The 20,603-nt window shown below is 42.9% G+C and overlaps 1 protein-coding gene across 1 annotated transcript in view; it reads left to right on the top strand.

Moving 5' to 3' along the window:
- The window catches only part of LOC117258602 (PDZ domain-containing protein 4-like), a 76,973-nt gene that overhangs the window by 29,203 nt on the left and 27,167 nt on the right, over positions 1–20,603 (top strand). Inside the window, exons 2-7 of the mRNA XM_033629641.2 lie at positions 6,145–6,198; positions 8,099–8,201; positions 9,055–9,304; positions 9,424–9,508; positions 14,881–14,979; positions 15,384–15,446. Coding sequence (XP_033485532.2) covers positions 6,145–6,198; positions 8,099–8,201; positions 9,055–9,304; positions 9,424–9,508; positions 14,881–14,979; positions 15,384–15,446 — 654 coding nt within the window. The remainder of the gene's footprint in view (positions 1–6,144; positions 6,199–8,098; positions 8,202–9,054; positions 9,305–9,423; positions 9,509–14,880; positions 14,980–15,383; positions 15,447–20,603) is intronic.

Below are 20,603 nucleotides of genomic sequence, written 5' to 3'. Positions count from 1 at the left end.
CCGGCGTGACAGGATGGCTTTTTTCGTCAGTGTCTGACGCTGGAAGTCACTGCCCAAACACTGGTATTCAACGCCATGAGACTGGGTTGAAATAGCATATTACCACAATTAATAGGCTGGCAGCACTTACAGGACTGTAACAGAAAAGCTTTACTGTTTCATTAACATATCTGATTTCACTCACTTCTCTCTGAGACTACAGGGTGGGTTAAAAATCAATCCACTGGGTCAACTGGTCAATAGTGACTGAAGTATTCTGGAACATAATGAAGGCGCAGACTGATAACAATGTGTGGGACTGGTCTGTATCACAATCAATATCACACCACTAATGAAGAGTAATGAAGTCTCACCTTCATCCTCCGTAATCTAAAAGTCGAGGGAAATTGCTAACTGGCCTCTTGGTTCCCACATGCCATCAAATAATGCAGAGTTATACGTGTTTCTCAGGGAATATTGAGCGCCTCTGTGTCTCTACCTGTTGAAAATGATCAATAATCCATCTCCATCCGACTGAGATAAAACACAACAGGCTCCTGAGTGAGAGCCGTCCTGTCCGGACCTACAGAGCCCCATGAGGTGAAAGCCAGCTGTTGTTTGGAAGATAGCAGGTCATACCCAACAGAAGAGAACAGTCAGCTCTTTTCTCTCGTTCAGTTATTAATTTCACACTTCGCTTAGCTGTGATTTCTGTTGGGCTAATGTGGCGGAGCACAGTCGGGACTCTTATTGTTGCCGTCCCTGTAACCACACATACACAGTTATAGTATAATGAGCAGGAGCTCAGCAGGCAGCCGGGGGATGTTGTAATTATCATCACACACTCTCACAGTCGACTGCCAAATCCACACAGACAAACAAAGACAATGATACTGGTGTGCTGAATATTCAGATCCGCCTGTCCCATCCTTTAAATCATCTACCTGCATGTTCATTGTCTACACACAGACACACTCACTTGTAACTACAGCCGCTAACACAGAGTGTATCAAGGTTACTGTCACGAGATAAAGACAGTCGTTAAATACAATGACAAGAACTTAGAAACTCTGTAAACTGACACTGTGAAACATTTTAAACTGAAAAATACAGCTAACATTTGGACGTGGGGCCCATGTAGGTAGTAACTGAGCTGCAAAATGGGCCCTATATGGGATTGTCCACAGGTTCCATAATGGCCCCATGCCAATTGACCTATGGCTATGGCAGGTGTCACAGTACACGGCATTTCACAGGAGGCAATTGATGATTTTTGGGGACATAACGATCAGATGTCATTGAGAAGTAACCAAAAGGGCCTAAACTACGCATTGGAGGGATATATTCATCATTTTATTGTTGAGAAGGTCGATGAAAAGCTTAAATTACAAGCCAAAATTTACAGGTCACAGTGTACGCTTGTGAACCGCATCTGGTTGCCGTCACCATCAAAGACAACAAGTTAAAGTGCCACTGAAGTTAAGGTTTTTGGCTCAGAATATGAGAAAAGGATAACGGCCTTTTTACCATCTTTACCAAGAGTGTCTCTCCGTTAGTTTGGTGCTACAGTATTTACACTGAATCATTCAGCATAACGTTTGCCAACCTTTGTTATCTCTGCCATTACAGATAAGTTAATGAAGCTAAGCTCCAGAAGTTAACGTTAGCTTAACTAGAGCCCTTTGGACAACAGCTAACAATGATGTACGATCACCAAAGTACAAAACTAGAACAAAATAGGCTAATGAACTCCCAGCAAACAAGGTGACATGATGAACAACGCAGCTAGGAGCTAACGTTAGGCTAACTTTAGCTAACGTTAGCTAGAGATGTTAAAGATAACTTTATATTTCTTTCCAGCAAAGTGACAATATGTTGCCTCAAACACAATGTTGACTTACCTTAGAACAGATGTAGACATCATTGTTAATCTTATTCACGTTGAGTTGATGTTGTGGTCTAACGTTACCACACAACTTTATCCAAAGGAGACACTTTTCTCGCTTGAGATGTGGTTTAAAGTGTAAAAAATACACCTGGTCGCCCAGCCTCTCAGGATACCTTGTGTCAGAGTTGCATGTACCCCATGCACACCGTTTGACCATTTTTAAACTTCAAATCTCAGAAAAAGCTCATAAAACCGAACAAAACTGACTTTCTGTAATGCATTTCAATGGACGTCCAGGCAGAGAATGTCCGAGTGTATGGGAATGGCTATACGCACTGTGATTGGCTCATCACGTCTGAGGGCGGGACTTAGCCCATACCCACTTAGTACCCTGGTAGCCCCGGCATGAAACGTGGGGCCCACTTTGTCAGCTCATTTACTACTCACCCAACAGCGCTGTTATGGAAACACTGTGCCCAACCTCTGGTCCCCTCCCAGCTCGCCCCTGTGAGGACACGGCTCAATTTTTAGCTGTAAAACCCTTTTAGCATTGTTGATCACTGTTAGCTCTGTTGCTACTGCTAGCAGTGTCAGCACAGCTAGTGGTGCTAACATAGTTAACAATGCTAAAAGGGTTTTGTGGCTCAAAATGAAGCCGATTAGTCACCATGAACACCTGAAGGAACACCAGAGAGTAGGCACAATGTTTTCATCAACAACGCGTTCAGCCACCGGGAGCTTTACAGGCTATAATCGCCGAATGATCAGCACTGCTAGCTAGCTAGCGTTAGCCCCCTCAATACAGAGAAGCTGAGGACCCATGGAGACCGCAGGGAGGGCAGTGGGCATGTTTCTACATGTTAATGCAACTGGCCAAGAAGAGGAGGAGGAGAATGTGGGGGTAAAAGCAGTTACCCTAAAAACGTGGTGTTGTATGTTATTTTTAAAAAGACGTAAAGCATGTAACAAGTGTAAAATGACACGCTATCCCAGAACGTCCAAAAATGATGCAGGAGGTGCCCAGCGCGTCATATTTAACGTATAGGTCCGCTGACAAGGCGGCATCATTTCACGAGTTGATGATGATGACAACGTGTTTTAACCACATACTGAAGAACAAATGCGTGTGTTCGACATACACAAAAGGACACACACACACACACACACACACACACACACACACTCACTCACTCACTATTGTCTCCAAGAGAAATGTGTTTTGTCAGGGTGGAAATTCCAGGCTGACCTTCTTAATGGCAGATGAAACACAATCAGTGACCAGACCACAACAGGCCTGATAGATGATTGTTGTTATTGAGTGAGTATTGACTGGCTCAGGCCTTATGTTCATTGACACACACACACACACACACACACACAGCCAGACAACCTGCAGAGACCATGTAATGCATAACAATCAGCTCTGAAACAAAGGCAGGGAGGAGGAGAGCTGTGTTAGGCAGAGCTGTGTGTCCGTGTGCAACCATGCAAGTATTCATGAGCCTGTGTGTGTGTGTGTCTGTGTGTGTGTGTGTGTGTGTGTCTCTCACCTGGAAGTAGCGGGTTAGCGTGTGTACTCAGATGCCGTCTGCATCTGTGTCTTCAGGTATTAGTTTGATGCCTGTGTGTCTGCAGACGATAACTTCATCAGTGATGATTCCTGCACACTTGAAAATCTAATAATAAAGACACACACAGTATTTTCATTATTACACTTCTGTCTCACACACACACACACACACTGAACTCATACATAATTACCTCCATCTTCATTTGTAGGTGTTTCTTTTCATATTGCCCCCTGAGTGACACCCGTACACACTCATTACTTATGCTAATGAGTGTGGCTGGCGGCTCGTTGTATGGAAGCCAGTTATGAGCTGCTGATTGAGGTGGGAGTGAACCAAAGGTTAGACACAGCCCTGTGAGTTAGCCTCTGCTCTGCCTGCAGTCTGCTTCAGCAAAACACCAGGTGGGTTTCTTTTGACATGCCCGTTGTGTGCTGTGAAGTTGTACTGTAGTTACATTTGATTTAATGGTCCTCCCATAGTATCAGCTAAACTAAATTGTTGAAATTGAGGGTGATGTTTCAGCCAGCGGCAGCAACCAGGTAACTGTCAGCTGACAAGACAAACAATGTCAGTCTACAGGACAAGAGCCATGGTAGCTTCAGCAGATGACAAATAACTGCCTGCATTAACAGTGATGTTCACAATATGGTTTTATGTCAGCCTGAATGACATCACGTCTGTGTTTGTGCAGTATAAGTATACACTGCTCTCGCTGCTTAAATTTAGCAGCAGATCTGGCACATCCACTGGTTTTTCTCCTGACTGACTTGGTCAATCCATGTGAAATTTGGCACAGTGGTAGAGGGTCATGGGAGAATGTGAGTGAAGCAATATTACATCAATTGGCCAAAGGGGGGCGCTATAGCAAATGATTGAAATGTCAAACTTTGATATCATATCATCATATCATATCTCATGCCCCGTATGTTGTAGAGACATGAAACTTTGCACAGAGATGCCTCTCCTCATGAGGAACACATTTGCCTCAAGAACCCATAACTTCCGCTTTATAGATTTTCCGCCATTTTGAATTTTTTGAAAAACACTTCAAATGGATCTCTTCCTAGGAAGTTTGAGCGATCTGCATGAAACTGGGTGAACATAATCTAGGGACCAATATCTAAAGTTCCCTCTTGGCAAAAGTTGGAAAACTTACTAAAACTGAGCTTCTATAAGGCAATGAATATTGCGGAGGGCGTGGCTCATCACATAAAGGTGTATAACATCTCAAGGGTTTCACCCATCACCACGCAACTTTGTAGGCATATGACCACACATAATCTGAGGGGACCCCTCCATTATTGACCCCATCAAACAAAATGGGGGCGCTAGAGAGCTCATTTCTTATCTAGGCCTAACCGCCATATGGATTTTTACTAAACTTGGTAGATATGTAGAACAGGACGCCTCAAGGTGACTGGAGAAATTTAACTCTAATTGGCAACTGGGTGGCGCTATAACAACAGAAACATGCTTCAAAATGGCTAAAATGTGACCGATCGCTGTGGCTCCCCCTGTGGACCAATGTTGGTGTTGTTTCTAATGTTTGGTATGACTAAGTCATGGTATGGTGTGCTGTACATAATCATGGAAACTGTCAGTGTGTCATTCTGTCAGTCAGTCATTCTGTCTGTCCCACGTTCAATCTATGTGAAACTGCACATAGGCATTGAGGACTGGCATAGGTAGAAGGTGACAAAGCTACCAGTGGGTATGAACTAGTTATAGGTGATTTTTGTGCCTAAACCTGACCACCTGTTAACCACAGTGTTGTTGAAACGTTAAGTTTAGATGTATCTGCTACATAATAATGTACAAATGTAACATATACATGGTTTGTAGAAACGTACAATGCCAACATTTTTCTCTAATGATTCAGTTTAGAGTTGTGTTTGAATTTCAGGACCACATTTTCTTTTCTTTGATGAAGAGGAAATCTCCTGGACTGTGTACTGCACCTCAGCAGAGACTCAAAAGAAGGGATTTTGATGAAACTAATACTTCTGTCAATGAAACACACTCACTGTGGAAGATGCAACATCCTCAGCTGATCACATATGAAGCTGGAGACACAATTTTCATTTCCTCCTGCTGACAGGAACATTTAACTTCCATTAAAGCTTGACTCTTGTTTCTGTTGTCTTCCCTGTGTGACACTCACACACAGGTGTCCTCAGTCTGTCTGATTACACCTCTGCTTAGGTTGAGTCTGGGCGGAGCTTAACTTTTTTGTTATTAAAGTAAAAAAAGGACAGTCTGATTTGATTTGATATATTAATTTAGAGTATTTTAGAAAATGATATCAAAATGAAATAGAATATATTGTAGGAGAAAACCCTACAAAACAATACATCATGAACAGACTCACAGTGAGAAACAAACATTAACGAGGTCTTAACAGGTATAAAAGTGTACACTGAACGTGGCTGTGTGGAGCCTTTACAACACTCTTTCTATTAAATTACAACCAAGAAAATAAACAATATCAGAAATTATTTTAAAATATAATAAACACCACCGTACACCAACATTATGCATGGATACTTTCTGCCAACAAACAAATACAAACTGTCTTTAATGTTCACGTCTCTGCTTCCTGTGTTTTCTCTCGCTTTTCTCTCTCCTTGATGTTTTACTCCTCGGGGCTACCTCCTCTCCTCCCCGCCTGCTAACACCATCTATCTCTGTCTCCCTCTCTCTCATTAGCAAAAAGGCTGGAGTGACTCCCTGCGGCCGCTGGACAGACACGGAAACATAAAGGTAGAACACACTCGGATGCTGCCATCCATCAGCTCTCAATGATCCTCCTCCATGACTGACTTCTCTGCCTCCTCACTGACTCTCGTGTCCCACATCCCTCCATCCTCCTCCTCCTATCAGTCATCTTTAATAAGGTTCCACTCCCATAAAGCTGATGATGGATAGAGAATATTTCCTCCCAGACTGTCACCCGTACAGCTTTTAATCACTGATTTATGTGAGGAAGGTTTGATTAAGTGTGCAAAGTCTTTTTGAGCGTTGCCTTGGTTCTTTTTCATTCATTCAAATCTACATTTAAAACTTCCTGTGCTTGGTTGTGGCGTCTGCAGTGATGCAGGCGCTGCGCTGGACCGTCGTGGTGAAGAGGGAGCTGAGCCAGACGGCAAAGCTTTCCCAATCCTCACCTGTGGTCATGAGCTCTGGGCAGTGACTAAAAGAATGAGATTGCAGATATACGGAGGCTGAAGTGAGCGTGGGCTCAGCCTCATGTTGTGTTCGTACATGTAAAGTGCACGTAAAAATGTGATTAGAAGCGAATTCCTGCTGGACAGTGCGACGGAGGCGAAGTGAATGACATAGCATATGTGAATTAAGCAGCTTTGCGTCATACACTTATTTGTGAGAGTTAAAAAATCTGATCTTCAGCGACCGATTCACGCCTCAATAGCGAGTCAGTATTGAGATGCTCCGGGGACGTATGACGCCAAGGACAAACTGGCGGAAGTTCATTAATCGAGTCAACGATTTCAGTCGTGTATGAGGTGAGTCATCACAAAATATTCTTATGTTCAAACTTGCATGAGTAACTAAAGATCTTTGCACACTGAGCCTGTTTATTTTCATACAAAGTCTAAAACCAAATGCGACCTCACGCTGTGTCAATCACGTTTCCACACTGAGTCCGAAACTTTTGTCTGCCACAAAACTTTTCAGAACATGTTTGATTTCCTGTGTTTTTCACACCCATCAGAAGAGACATTTCTATTTAGAGACGTTTGACGATGTTCAAAAAATCATGTGGGAGCAGGACACAGCCGTGACAAGACAGAGGAATGGAGTGGACAGTATCATTTCATAACTCAGATCGCTCACTTTCAACAGGTCAGATAATAATATTCAGGTGGATGATGATGAAGAGGAGGGTGTGGACCGCACACAGAGAGGGAGGACAGTTCTGCCCCTTCGTGCAGTGGTGACAGTCAGATAGGTAACTCCAGTTCTGTGCGTAACGATGTTCTTTGGATGAGGAATTAAAAAAATAAAACGCATCCAAAAAAATGAACTCAGTGTGCAAGGCCTTAACGAGGCGTGAGAATTCGCCTTGTGTTTGGTGTGAACACAACATTAGAGATAGGGTGAGGAGCTCAGACATCTGGAGCGAGCTTGGAGTAGAGCTGCTGCTCTGCTCATAAGTCTGGGGACGCATAACACTCACCATGGAGTCTCCAGACTCTTTGACGCCTGTCACCTGCTCTTATCTGTGAAGAGAACGTGGCGCCAGTGGTGGACCTGCCAGTTCTGGTGTTGTGGGCTGTGAGCACAGGTCCCTGTAGAGGACGTGGGGCCCTCATGCCACCCTCATGGAGTCTGTTCCTGACAGTGTGCTCAGAAACATGCACACCAGTAGCCTGCTGGAGGTCATGTTGTAGGGCTCTGGCAGTGCTCCTCCTGTTCCTCCTCACACAAAGGAGCAGACACCGGTCCTGCTGCTGGGTTGATGCTCGCACGTATGGCTGCAGCATGACTTGTCCTTCCAAAACAGACAAATAGATATCACTGAAGTTGAACTGACTTCCTGTTAGACTGTGACCATTAAGTGTTCCCTCCATTTTTTGGGTGGTGTATTAATTCTCATTGCCTGTGTATAAACGTCATCCTGTGGATCTCACCGTCTCCTCAGGTCAGAGGACGGAGACCCTCTCAGCTCCCGCTGGACAGACCACAGAACTCCCAAGATCCTTTGCACCAACCTGGTCCAGTTCGCAAGAGTCACAGAAGGAAAGGTAAACCACGTAACAAACATCAGAAACATGCATGAGCACATGTTTTGTCATTCAGTCAGACCTCCTTTCGTTCTTTCTCTATTGCTCTGTGAAGTTTTGAGCCGCTATCAGACGGGAATCCTCTTTTTTAATATCATCTCTCTTGATTACTTCTGATCCAAACCTCACTTTATCCTCTGTCTTTTCTTTCCCACGTTCCTGCCTCATTACGGCTCATCTAATATTTTCACTCGGTTTCTCCTCGTCCCATCTCGCTTCAAATGATGTTCCTCTTCCTTGTCACATTTTCTCATCTCCTTCATCTTTCCCTCTCATATCTCCTGACATTTACTCTCCTCGTTTTCCTCTCATCTCCTTAAATATCAGATCATTTTGTGTTATCACTTGACTTTTACCATCTTTTCTGATGTAACTGCAGCTTTTTATCTTTTTCTACTTATCGGCTTCAGTTTCAGTCGTGCACCACCTGGATCCTCTCCTACCTTGTAGTTTTTCTCCTTCATTTATTCAAGCAAACAGCTGCCAAGATAAAGACATACACACGCAGTAAATACAGATTCTTCAGCTTTACAGCTTCCATCGACTTTGATTTTGTTGTTGGTTCATTCTCAATATAAAGGCAGTGAGCATGGTGGTCTAAATATGGGTATAAGGTGTCGTGTTATATATTTTACATGATTCACATCTCTGATCTCATCAAGCTCAGATCTTCATGATGTCCTCAAAATGAATGAACGACATTTCAGAGTCAAACACGGTTTAAATAAATGAAGATAAAATAACACAATAACACTTAAACAAACTTTTGAAACTCAGTTGTTGACCCTCCTCCTCCTCCTCCTCCTCCTCTCAGGTACATTAGTGTGCAGTGGTAACGGGACTGGAAGCAGCTCCATCTACTCCGTTGCCATGGTTGCAATCCCCGACTGCGTCGACAACGCCACGCAGACGGACATCAGCTTCCAGAACATCGTTCCACTGGGGAAGAACAGAGGTCACCACCACCATCACCACGGGCGGGGAGGCGGCTCCTCCTCTCCTCCGCCACCTCCACCCTCCCCTCCCCTCCCTCACCTCGGGGGACCGTACGGGATCAATGAGTTGTATGTCCTGACCTGTTGTCTTTTGGGGAGGTTGAGAATAAAGACATGTCCTCACAAATAAAAAAATCAATCATGTTAGATATGATGAGGATTAATGTTTCTCTCCCTCCTCCCTCCAGCTGTGTGTTTGAGTATAACGACCCTGATGACTACTTTGACGTGTCCAACCATGAGGTGGACAGGCAGGACGACCTGGAGTACGAGGTGAGAACTCTGCTGCTGTGTAAACCAAAGGTCACTAGATCATTTACTAACACAGTGGCTGCTGACATTTTTTAAGGACTGAGCTGTTTGTAATGAGCTGAAATGACTCGAGGTCCCCCTCCTCAGAGACTACTGGTGTCCCCAGCTGCACATTTCTGACTCCATGAAAAGTAAAGTCAGCCTGATGGATACATCTGGAATATGACCTAAGCAACTCAAACAGCTGTGGTTCTTTACTTAGGCTTTAAAAACAGTTTCTGTTCAAACTTACTGAACAAAAACTGCAGTGCTCACTTCTTAATGCCACAAAACCCTCCTAGAGGTGGATTTACTTGTGAATCAGCTCTATGCTGCAGCCTACGCACGTGACCTATGTTGTTGTGAGCATTTATACTACACTCTGCAGTTACACCTCCAAAACACCAGATGGCATCTGGGTTTCTGTGAAGTTCTGTAAAAACACACACATTAAACACACATTAAACACACTTTAAACATACATTAAACACACATTAAACACATATTAAACACACATTAAACACAAATTTAACACACATTAAACACACTTGAAACATACATTAAACACACTTTAAACATACATTAAACACACATTAAACATACATTAAACACACATTAAACACAAATTTAACACACATTAAACACACATTAAACACACTTTAAACATACATTAAATACACATTAAACACATATTAAACACATTAAACACAAATTTAACACACATTAAACACACTTTAAACATACATTAAACACACATTAAACACAAATTTAACACACATTAAACACTTTAAACATACATTAAACCCACATTAAAAACATTTTAAACACACATTAAACACAAATTTAACACACATTAAACACACTTTAAACACACATTAAACACAAATTTAACACACATTAAACACTTTAAACATACATTAAACACACATTAAACACATTTTAAACACACATTAAACAAATTTAACACACATTAAACACACTTTAAACACATTAAACACACATTAAACGCACATTAAATACACATTAAACACACTTTAAACACACATTAAACACAAATTTAACACACATTAAACACACTTTAAACACACATTAAACACACATTAAACACACTTTAAACATACATTAAAGACACATTAAAGACACATTAAACATACATCAAACACACATTAAACACAAATTTAACACACATTAAACACACTTTAAACACATTAAACATACATTAAACACACTTTAAACACACATTAAACACACTTTAAACATACATTAAACACACATTAAACACAAATTTAACACACATTAAACACACTTTAAACACACATTAAACACACTTTAAACATACATTAAAGACACATTAAAGACACATTAAACATACATCAAACACACATTAAACACAAATTTAACACACATTAAACATACATTAAACACACATTTAACACACATTAAACACATTAAACACACATTAAACACACATTTAAAACACATTAAACACATTAAACACACATTAAACACAGATTTAACACACATTAAACACACATTAATCATGGCTTAATAGAAACAGTTTCAAACACAAATCAGCTTCACTATAACTCGCAGCATTCACAGACAAACACTTGTCTTTATCTGGACACATTTTCCCCACAAATACAACATGCTAACATTATTAGCACAAGTCTATGGCATTTTACATTGTATAAATTAGCCTAACAGCTAATGGACTTTTTCTCTACTCATATGAAGCCAGGGGCAACAGAATGACAACATGACTTTCAGACCTTTTCAATGCTTTTACAGTTAACACTTCAGTGCAGATTTTGAGTCAGGAAGGATGGAAGAGAGGGGTGGAGGGAAGAGGAGAGTGAAGAAGAAGGGAGTAAAGGAAGTTAAAGTTAAAGGTAAGAAGGGAGGAGGGAAGTCTGAAGCAGACAAGGAGTGTGAGTAGGAAGGAAGGAAGAAAAAGATAAGGAGATGCCGTGAAACTTCAGTTAGTAGCCTGGGCTAATATTTGCCCTTATTTGGGACAGGCCTTTAATTACTTTCACACAAAACGGTTTCTCAGCAAAGACCAGAAACACAATCAAATTGTTTATTTAAGCCAGTATGAAAATTACTTGTATAAAAATTAGGCTTCAGATAACAAATCAATTATGAATCATTGATTTGATCTAACTCTGACAAATTGGATTAATTCTTATGTAAAACCCTTTTGATTTTTTTTTATCTGAGCACCCTTACAGACTACAGGAATGTGAATAACTTACAGGGTGATTGAGGAGTGGAAACATCATTTAAGGTGGTCAACAACCCGGTTTTATACATCTGCAAGATCTTCGATAAAAGACAGGTAGGAAGGAAAGAAGTAGACAGACAATGAACTGAGCAAAGAATCGATGAAATGAGACATGGAGGATGGAAAAGCACTGAGAGGATGAAAGAAAAGAGAAATCCAGACATTTCTGCTTGTGCTGCACGATCATCCACAACCTTAAGAAATGTTACTGAAACAAATCGACTTCTACAAGCTGTCGTGTTTGGAGGAGAAATCAAGATGAGGGATGGTCCGACTGGTCCTAACCTTCAAACAGAGGCTCTCAGTTGAGTTTACAGATGTGTAATGGAGCTCTGTGTTTAGCTGAACTGCACTTTTCTCTGTTTCTGCTCCATTGGTTCACTGCTGTTTGAGACAAACGCCAGTCTGGTCATTAAAGAAGTCAGCAAAGTGGAAACATTCTCATTCTTTCTGGCTCGTATACCAAAGAGACTTCTTGTTCTCCCTAAATTTGCTCCTTGTACCTTTCCTAATTCATGTTCACTCTGTCCTCTGTTCTGTCTCTCCTCTCTTATTCATTTTACTGATATCCACCATCATCATCATATCCCCTTAATTTACTCCCTAATGTCCCACTTTCTTTTTCCTTTGGATTACATCCTTCATTTCCTCCCTAAATCACTTGCTTCTCTCTGTTGATGCCCTCCAGCTAACAACAGGTACAGTGGTTGCTGCTACAATGATGGTCGTAACTGGGTTTCGTAGTTCAGCCAATCACTAATAGCCTCAGGGGGTCTGAGGGGTTGATCCATGGTCTCTGATTTGTTAATTATGCAACTATTTTACCTTAAAATTCAACATCATTTTAATGCTCTACTGACTTGTAATAAAGAGAATCGTTTTTTTTTCATTCCTACTAAACACCTGTTTTCACACTGTGTAACTTTGGTGTGAAGGTTGGATCTCGCAGGATAAGAGCTTAATGCTTTTGTCATTGTCAGACACTGATGAAAAAAGCTGTCCTTTTTGGTAAGCATGATACAGGCCGGTCTCTTATTGTTTAACGGCACCTGGCGGCGTCAAGGGGAAACGTAGTGGGCCAACAACAAAGGTGAAGGGAGCAAAAGTCTGATTTGGGAGTGTGGGAGGTAGGGCTGCACGATATATTGTTTCAACATCGCCATCACGATGTGTGCATGTGCGATAGTTTTTTCAGAACATGTAAACTTTTGTTTTGCTTCAGAAAAGCAGCTCTGAAGAAGCTCCTTGCTCCGCTTGCCTCTCTGAGCACGCAGCAGCCCCTCCCCCTCTCGTGCACACGCTGCAGTCACACACTGAAAATGAGCAACATGCAAGAGGGAGAAACGGTAAAGGAGGATTTATGCCTGGTTCACGCTACACGACTTTTCGGCCTCTTCTGAAAGTCACTATGTCACATTACACGATTGTGGAGTCATAAAATCGTGCCGTGACTTGGCCGACAGACATGACACACTACAAGATGGTACTCACCAATTATCCCCGGTCGTCTTTCACGACGTGTGTGATGTCATCGGGTTATTCTTGTCCTGTTTTTATTACTTTTACAATTATTTGAGTCACTGTGTCTGTTCATGTGCCAGCTGACATGTTGTTGGAGTAACGTAAAAAGCGCCAGCAGATGGCAGGAGCTACATTTGAAACATTCAAGCTATTGTATCCTCCACAACAAGTTCCTACAAATGTTTCTGTACACAATGATGTTCTTCGGCCTTATTTGGCCACCTGTAAGCAACTGTCTTTTTTAAAGGGAAATTTCGGTTTATTTCAACCTATCTCCTATCGTCCTAAATTTGTTTCAAGTGACATAAAAATAATAGTTAGCACGTTAGCCGTTAGCCTAGATACAGCCAGGGTGCATAGTAGCGTCAGACCTGTTAAAACGTAAGTGAACGGGCAACCTTCAAGTGCAAAGTTAGTCCACTAAACAAGCTTTTTTTCCACAAAGACCGCCTCATATCGTTAGGATAAATGTCAGAGAACATATAGAAAACGACATGTAAACGTGTTGTCTTACCTTACCGGTGTGCTGCTATGTTTGTTTACCATTTAGCTCTGCTTTCCAAAGCGTGGCTGAAATCTCGCGAGAACAAGCAGCAACAGCTGGAAGGCAGAACCGGACAGTAGCCTGAAAAGTTCATTCATTTATTTTATGAAAGATTTATAGAATAATGGCTGACTTTTTGCCAGACTTCGACTTTGTGGAGGAGGAATTTGATTTTGCAGAGTTTGATGGCCGCCCTTATTTATTTGAGCCAGAACACACTGACGAAGAGCTTCGTGAAATTGAAGAACGGAGGAGGAGAGAGAGAGAGGCACAACAGGTAGAGGACGAGAGAGGAGGAATGGCTGCTGCAAGGCTGCGTAGCTCTGGAGATTGGTGGTGTACCTGTGAATGCTGTGCCCCAGTGCCCACAGAAGAGGAATGCCTCTGTTGCAAGGAATGGGACCAGTTGCAGCCTTATTGTCAAGGTCTGGATGTGACCGAGGACGAGACACCTCCACCTGGAGTAGTATCCAGCTGGGCTTTATCTAAAGCTCGCTCACGTACGTTCACTTACGTTTTAACAGGTCTGATGCTACTATGCGCCCCGGCTGTATCTAGGCTAACGGCTAACATGCTAACTATTATTTTTATGTCACTAGTCACTTGAAACAAATTTAGGACGATAGGAGACAGGTTGAAATAACTGAAATTTCCCTTTAAGATGCATAAAAGTTTCATACCTTGTAGACCAAACGTGAATGTCTCTTCAGCTTGTGCTACCACAGACCTTATGTCAGACATCTAATCAAAAACCCACTGACTTTGAGACGAGGGAACCCAGAGTGCAAAAATGCTGACTCAGTTCCAGGTCTCCACCAACAATAGTTCACCACCTGGCCCTGTGAGTAGTCACTACGCCACTGAGCCTCTACCATCTCCTGTTTTGGGAGGTGTACTGAACTTTGCTGTCCCACTTTCTGGTCTGAAGACCTCCTAAAGACCAGCTGTCCTTCAAAAACCAGCTCAGACCATCAGTCCTTCTTTCTGCTCCTGTCCCTTCAGGAGGTGGAGCTGTACAAATCCAGTCAGCAGGAGAAGCTGGGGCTCACAGTCTGCTACAGGACGGACGACGAGGAGGATCTCGGGATTTATGTTGGAGAGGTGACACATATTTAGCCTTCATCCCCTCATCCTACTCTTCCTTTTTCAGGCTCCGGCTGACTCATTTTTGTTTTTACTCATTTATTTTGGAAAAATAATAAATTGATGATGACTGATTATTACAGCTCATGAAGGTGTGACTGCTGCTCACTGCATCTCTCAGCCATTAGATTAATGATCTTCATTCAGCCTCTCATACATATATTCTCTCACCTGTTCATTTATTTATTACTTCTATCCATTAATCACATTATTCATCATCTTATCCTTTGAATCATTCAGTCATCCAATTAACTCACTCATGGATTCATTCTGTCATTACTATCTGTTTCTTAATTCATGAGGTCATTTATTCATCCATCTATTCCTCAACCGTTTTTTTTTTTTTTTATCTTTAATATCAGGTTAATCCAAACAGCATCGCAGCCAAGAACGGACGCATCAGAGAGGGCGACCGGATCCTGCAGGTACACAAACACTCATTTAGACTCTGTTGTGGTTATTCTGTTTTTACAAGTGACCAAAGATCTGGATATTTCACAACTTTTGGTTACACATAATGTTTTTCATCAAAAACCCCAAAACAGAAAATTTCTCTTAAGTATTAAAATGTTTCACACTCGAGCTTTGTACTTGGATCAGGGTTAGGTTAGAGGAACACCTCTGACTCTTACTATCACTATTGTTATTTCGAAATATAAAATAAAATATAAATTTGCTATTTTAATTTCTTTAGGTCTACAACAATAACAAATGAAAATGATGATGTTAAATTCTCTTTTATTAATTTATTTGTCAAAGCCACAAGGAGGCACTGGAGAGGGACTACTTATTGTTGCCAGGCAACCACCCCATCACCTCCTTACCCTAACCTTTTCCATGTAATCAGTCTACCGTTTATTTTTTTAATTTCACAGTAATCAGTATCTATTTGCTGAGAGGCTGTCAGCAGATAAACAGAGAGCTGTGTGGGTACATGAGACCCTAAAAAAGAGGCTGGATCATGGGGAGTACCACCAGTTGGTCCAGGAGCTTCTCCTCCATCATGGCCATTTCAAGTACTGCACTTATCTGCTCCCACGCCTGCTGTTTTTTTACTGAGATGGTTATAACTAGCGGCAACCGCTACCGCCAGTTTCTCCTCCATTGTTTACCAACTGTAAACTTGTTGTCCTGACCATCAGATTGGACAGTGGGGGAAAAACGGAGATGACGTGGGCCGCTTTTCTGCTCTGGGTTGAAGTTTTTTCAACTCAAGGAGTTCAGAGCGTAGAAACACAAGGTGTATCGCAACGCGGAAACAGCAAGCAAAAAGCTTAATTCTCATTGAAAACAATTACATAAAACCGCCTCCAGCTGCTGAAACACTTTCTGTGATCGGGGCCCGAGTGGCACCTGGCAGTGAAGCTGCAGAACTGAAACTTGTCCTGTGGGCCAAGCATAGAGGAGAACTATGGTGGTTTACGCAATTACATGAATGGCTCTCTCTAGCCAGTGTTTGGTTTGTCCATTCTGGGCTACTGTAGAAACAACATGGCTGACTTCATGGACGAGGACCCGTTCATTATATGGATATAAGGCCTGTTTCCACTGAAGAAGTTCCTGGTACTATTTGGGGGGCAGGAACTACTACAGGAACGTCCTCTCGCTCGGCCCTCTCAACCGCCGTGTCTCCACTGAGAGAGCGGAGTAGGAGGAAGGTTCCTGTAAAGTTACGGGCTCTGGATGTGATGTAAATCGTTGCGCGACCATTTTGACCGGGGCGACGTAGGGGCGTAGGGATGTCGTTAGCTGTTAGCCCTTAGCGGTGTCTGTAATACTCAGTAACTCAATAAACGGTCCGTGAATTTTTTTTTTTTTTTCGGATGTCTTAGTTACAACATGATTGAGCTAACTGGAGTAGTTTCATGTCGTATCCGACAACGGGAGGCTTTTAACAGATGACGTCCTGATGTTAGCTTTGCTGCTAGTGTTAGCTGTCCCTGTCAGCTGCAGCCACTGATGCTTTCTAGACATCGTGATTTCCCATAACTGAATAAATACCACACATAGCAACACAAAACTGCTTTGCTAGCTCAATCATGTTGTAACCAAGATATCCGCTGGAAAAAATACTTTTTTCACGGACCGTTTATTGAGTTACTGAAGCTATGAACGAGCTAACCCTTGTCTGCTGAGTTTTAAAAATGCCGGCTATTTTGTCGCTTTCTGTTGACGTCACATCCCGTCTTGAGTATATCCAATCAGCACCAAGTAATCTCCAAGCCCCAGCCAGGAGTTTCTCTGGGCCGTTCTGAGTACCTACCCTGAGGCAGGGACTTGTTTAGCCCCTGTAAAAGTTCCGGAACTCTGTCCTTCGGGGGTGGTTCCTGCGGTGGAGACACGCACCAACAGCCCCGGCCCCATAAAATTACCCTTAAGTTCCTGCGGTGGAAACGGGCCTATAAACAGCTCATTCTTCGTGACAAAAAACAACTATTTTAATTTTCAGGTGATTATAAACTAACACAGTTATCTGCCAGTAGATGCTCCTAAATCCTACAAACTGGACCTTTAACACACTGACTGATAAAGGAGATTCTGTAGTCATCAATGTTGACTGTTGACCTTCAGTGTAAATTAAAGAACATGTTCCGCAGACTGAAACTCGTCCTCTGATAAACTAACCGGCTGTATGAGGGTTAGAAACAGTTTCAAATCAAACTATGTAAATTTCTACATGGAACCCCGGGGACGGTCTTATCCAATGAGAGAGAGCTGTCAGCAGCCCAGTTACTGCCGTCCTAAAAATAGACTGAGAGAGAGGGAGAGAGATGGAGGGGGAGACAACGTCATCACCCGGTGTTACCACCACACTGTTGAGCTGTTTGTCAGACAATAGAAGCCACGGTAACACTGTTCATTCAGTATTTCCATTAAATAAACTCATCTTACGCAGGAGTGAACCAGCTCATTTTCACCTCCTGAAAGTTTATCTTCGTAATACACACCTTGCACCCTGAACTATATGTGACACGCCCCCATGATGAGAACTGCCCTAAACTGTAGAGCGAGGGTGAGACAGCGTACGGCGCTCTGACTGGGCCGCCGCAATGATCCCAGCTCTGATCAATGCAGGTAATCAATCACCAGTCCAATGAGAGGGAGGACACTGGTGTACAGAGATATATTTCCAAGTGTCCAAAGGCAGATAGAAGACTTACAACGATGAAATGAAACTTAGCAAAACTACTGTTGGCACCAGGAATGCAGATGTAGCCTAAAGGTGCGGACACACCAAACCGATATCAAAGAACTAGCAGTGACGAAAGCCAACTGTTGCGTCGTCTACGTCGCCTCACGTCGCCCTGTGTCAGTTGCATTTGAACACACTACACAGACTACATCCGACGGCCAAGTAGCACGTACGTTCTGCACCTGCGTGAGAGAGAGCGGAGTGAGAGAGTGGTACATCCTGTCAGCCGAGGGGTTTCCTATCTGTGCAGCCGAGCACCGCAGCACCTCCACGGACTATTACATCCAGACGGTCCCGGTGTTTCCTCCACAGGCTCCACTTCACTCAGCTGCTGATAAACCCGCTGCTTCTTCCCACTTTAACCTGAATAACAAACCAGGGCTCGGTGCTCCGGTTGGATCCAAACGGAGAGCCGGGGCTAGCTCAGAGACTAGCGGAGGCTAACTGGCTGTGCTTCCCTCCGGTCATGCTGCGGCTAACGCTCTGCTAGCCGCTCCCAGCTAGCTCTGGTTTGTTATTCAGGTTAAAGTGTGAAGAAGCAGCAGGTCTGTGGGGCAGCTGAGTGAAGTGGAGCCTGAGGAGGAAGCACCGGTTAGCCCCGGTTTCACTACAGGCAGATTCACTCGCTACAGGGGCGAGGAAATAAAACCTGAACAGCCAATCAGAGTGATCTCTCTCACCGACAAGCTCCGCCGCCGATTCAACATGCTCAATCGGCCGAAAGGCTGCCGACGCTGAAGTGCCGACGGTGCGGGACACACCGCAAAAACTAGGCCAACAGACGCTCAGCGACAGCCCGACTTTGGTCGACGGCCAACTGTCGGCTTGGTGTGTCACGGCCTTAAAGCAGTGTTTCCCAAATGGTCTGGCCCCGGGGTCCAGATTTCTCCTTCGTCATTAGCTCAAGGTCCACACAGCTTTTAAGCATCACACTTGTGTTTGGCCATACTGTCAAGGTAGTTTGTTGTCTCTGTCGAGTAGCTGTCCATTAGTCAGTCAATCTACAGCAGGAAATTGCACTTTCGCCAACCTTGTCTTCAGTTTCCCTAGCTATGGATTCAATCCAAAAAAGTAAGTGTCGGAGGAAAATAACAAATTTAGTATTGTGTGGACAGAATTGTTTGCTTTCACTGTCAGGTCACTCACTCTCCGGGACCGCCAGTGTTACTTGAATAAGTAAACACTGACCAACGGGACCAGACTGGCCGACCCGTATGCTCTCACTCAGTGGATGGATGATGTCACAGGAAGCCAATCTTACAAAGGAGAACCACACTTGTTTGTTTTGCTATGGAAGCTAACGTTAGCTAATGTGCTAAAAAGTTAGCGTTGCAGAGAAATCCAATATTCCTCTTAATCCCTCCCCAGTTTCTGATGAGGTGGACATGATAACCCTTAATACACATAACCTTATTCATCCCTACAACAGGAAATACTTTTTCCCTAACCTGATATGAAGTGTGCGCTGCACATGTGAGCATTTTTGATGATGGCCTCCGTCCAGTCCTTTGGTCTTATCACATTTAACCATAGTTGTCTTTGTTTTTGTTGACGGGCAGTGGCGGCTGGTTTTGAGCCATGACTCCTTCTATTCTGGCTCCCAATAACACAACAAGACAAACACATTTTAACACTCCTGTGTAGCCTACAGCCCTGTGGGGGAGAGGCAGCTGCACCTCCAGACCTTAAACAACCTATATAAAGATACTGTAACGGTGCTGCTAAAGTGTCTCACTTTAGTCATGCTTATTTGTACATAATGTGTGCTTTAACTAATATTTGGTTCAGTGCAATGGTTACATGTTACAATGACAGGCCCCCGAACCAGATCAGATGCACAGGGCCCCAAAATGTCTAGAGCCAGCCCTGTACCATGATGTGGCAATACGAGTGTTTGCGTACAAACATATATGTTAATATATTTTATTTACTATCAATACAACCTATGTCGTTGCTGCTGATCAATCGTATTTCATTCCAACATATTAATTAGAGACACAGGTAATTTAATCATCACTTATAGTTTATTATCTGATGATATAAAGGATTTAGTTTCATAAATGTTTTTTTTGCTTTGTAAAAGCAGCTGTCACTGGTAGTTTAATGAGGAGTTTGACCTTTTTTATATCCCGTTGAATCAATGTTTTTCTTTCTGCTCTGGCGCTACACCTCCACACGTGTTGACGGTTCCTTCTGAGAGTTTGACAATGAGAAACGAGCGTGAATAAATTTATCTCCCTGACATTTCTTTGCTCATTATCCTCTGACCCTCCGACTGTCGACCTCGCCAAAACAGTGTCGGGGAAAAAAGGTAAAGTTGTGGAATGTGATAAGAATAGACTGGCAGCACCTGGCATCGCCATGGTTACTGGGCAGCGGGTGAATGATG

Source organism: Epinephelus lanceolatus, chromosome 8, assembly GCF_041903045.1.
Source record: "Epinephelus lanceolatus isolate andai-2023 chromosome 8, ASM4190304v1, whole genome shotgun sequence".
NCBI classification, from domain to species: domain Eukaryota; kingdom Metazoa; phylum Chordata; class Actinopteri; order Perciformes; family Serranidae; genus Epinephelus; species Epinephelus lanceolatus.
The sequence above is the reverse complement of the archived record's forward strand: the minus strand, read 5'-3'. Positions and strand labels throughout refer to the sequence as shown.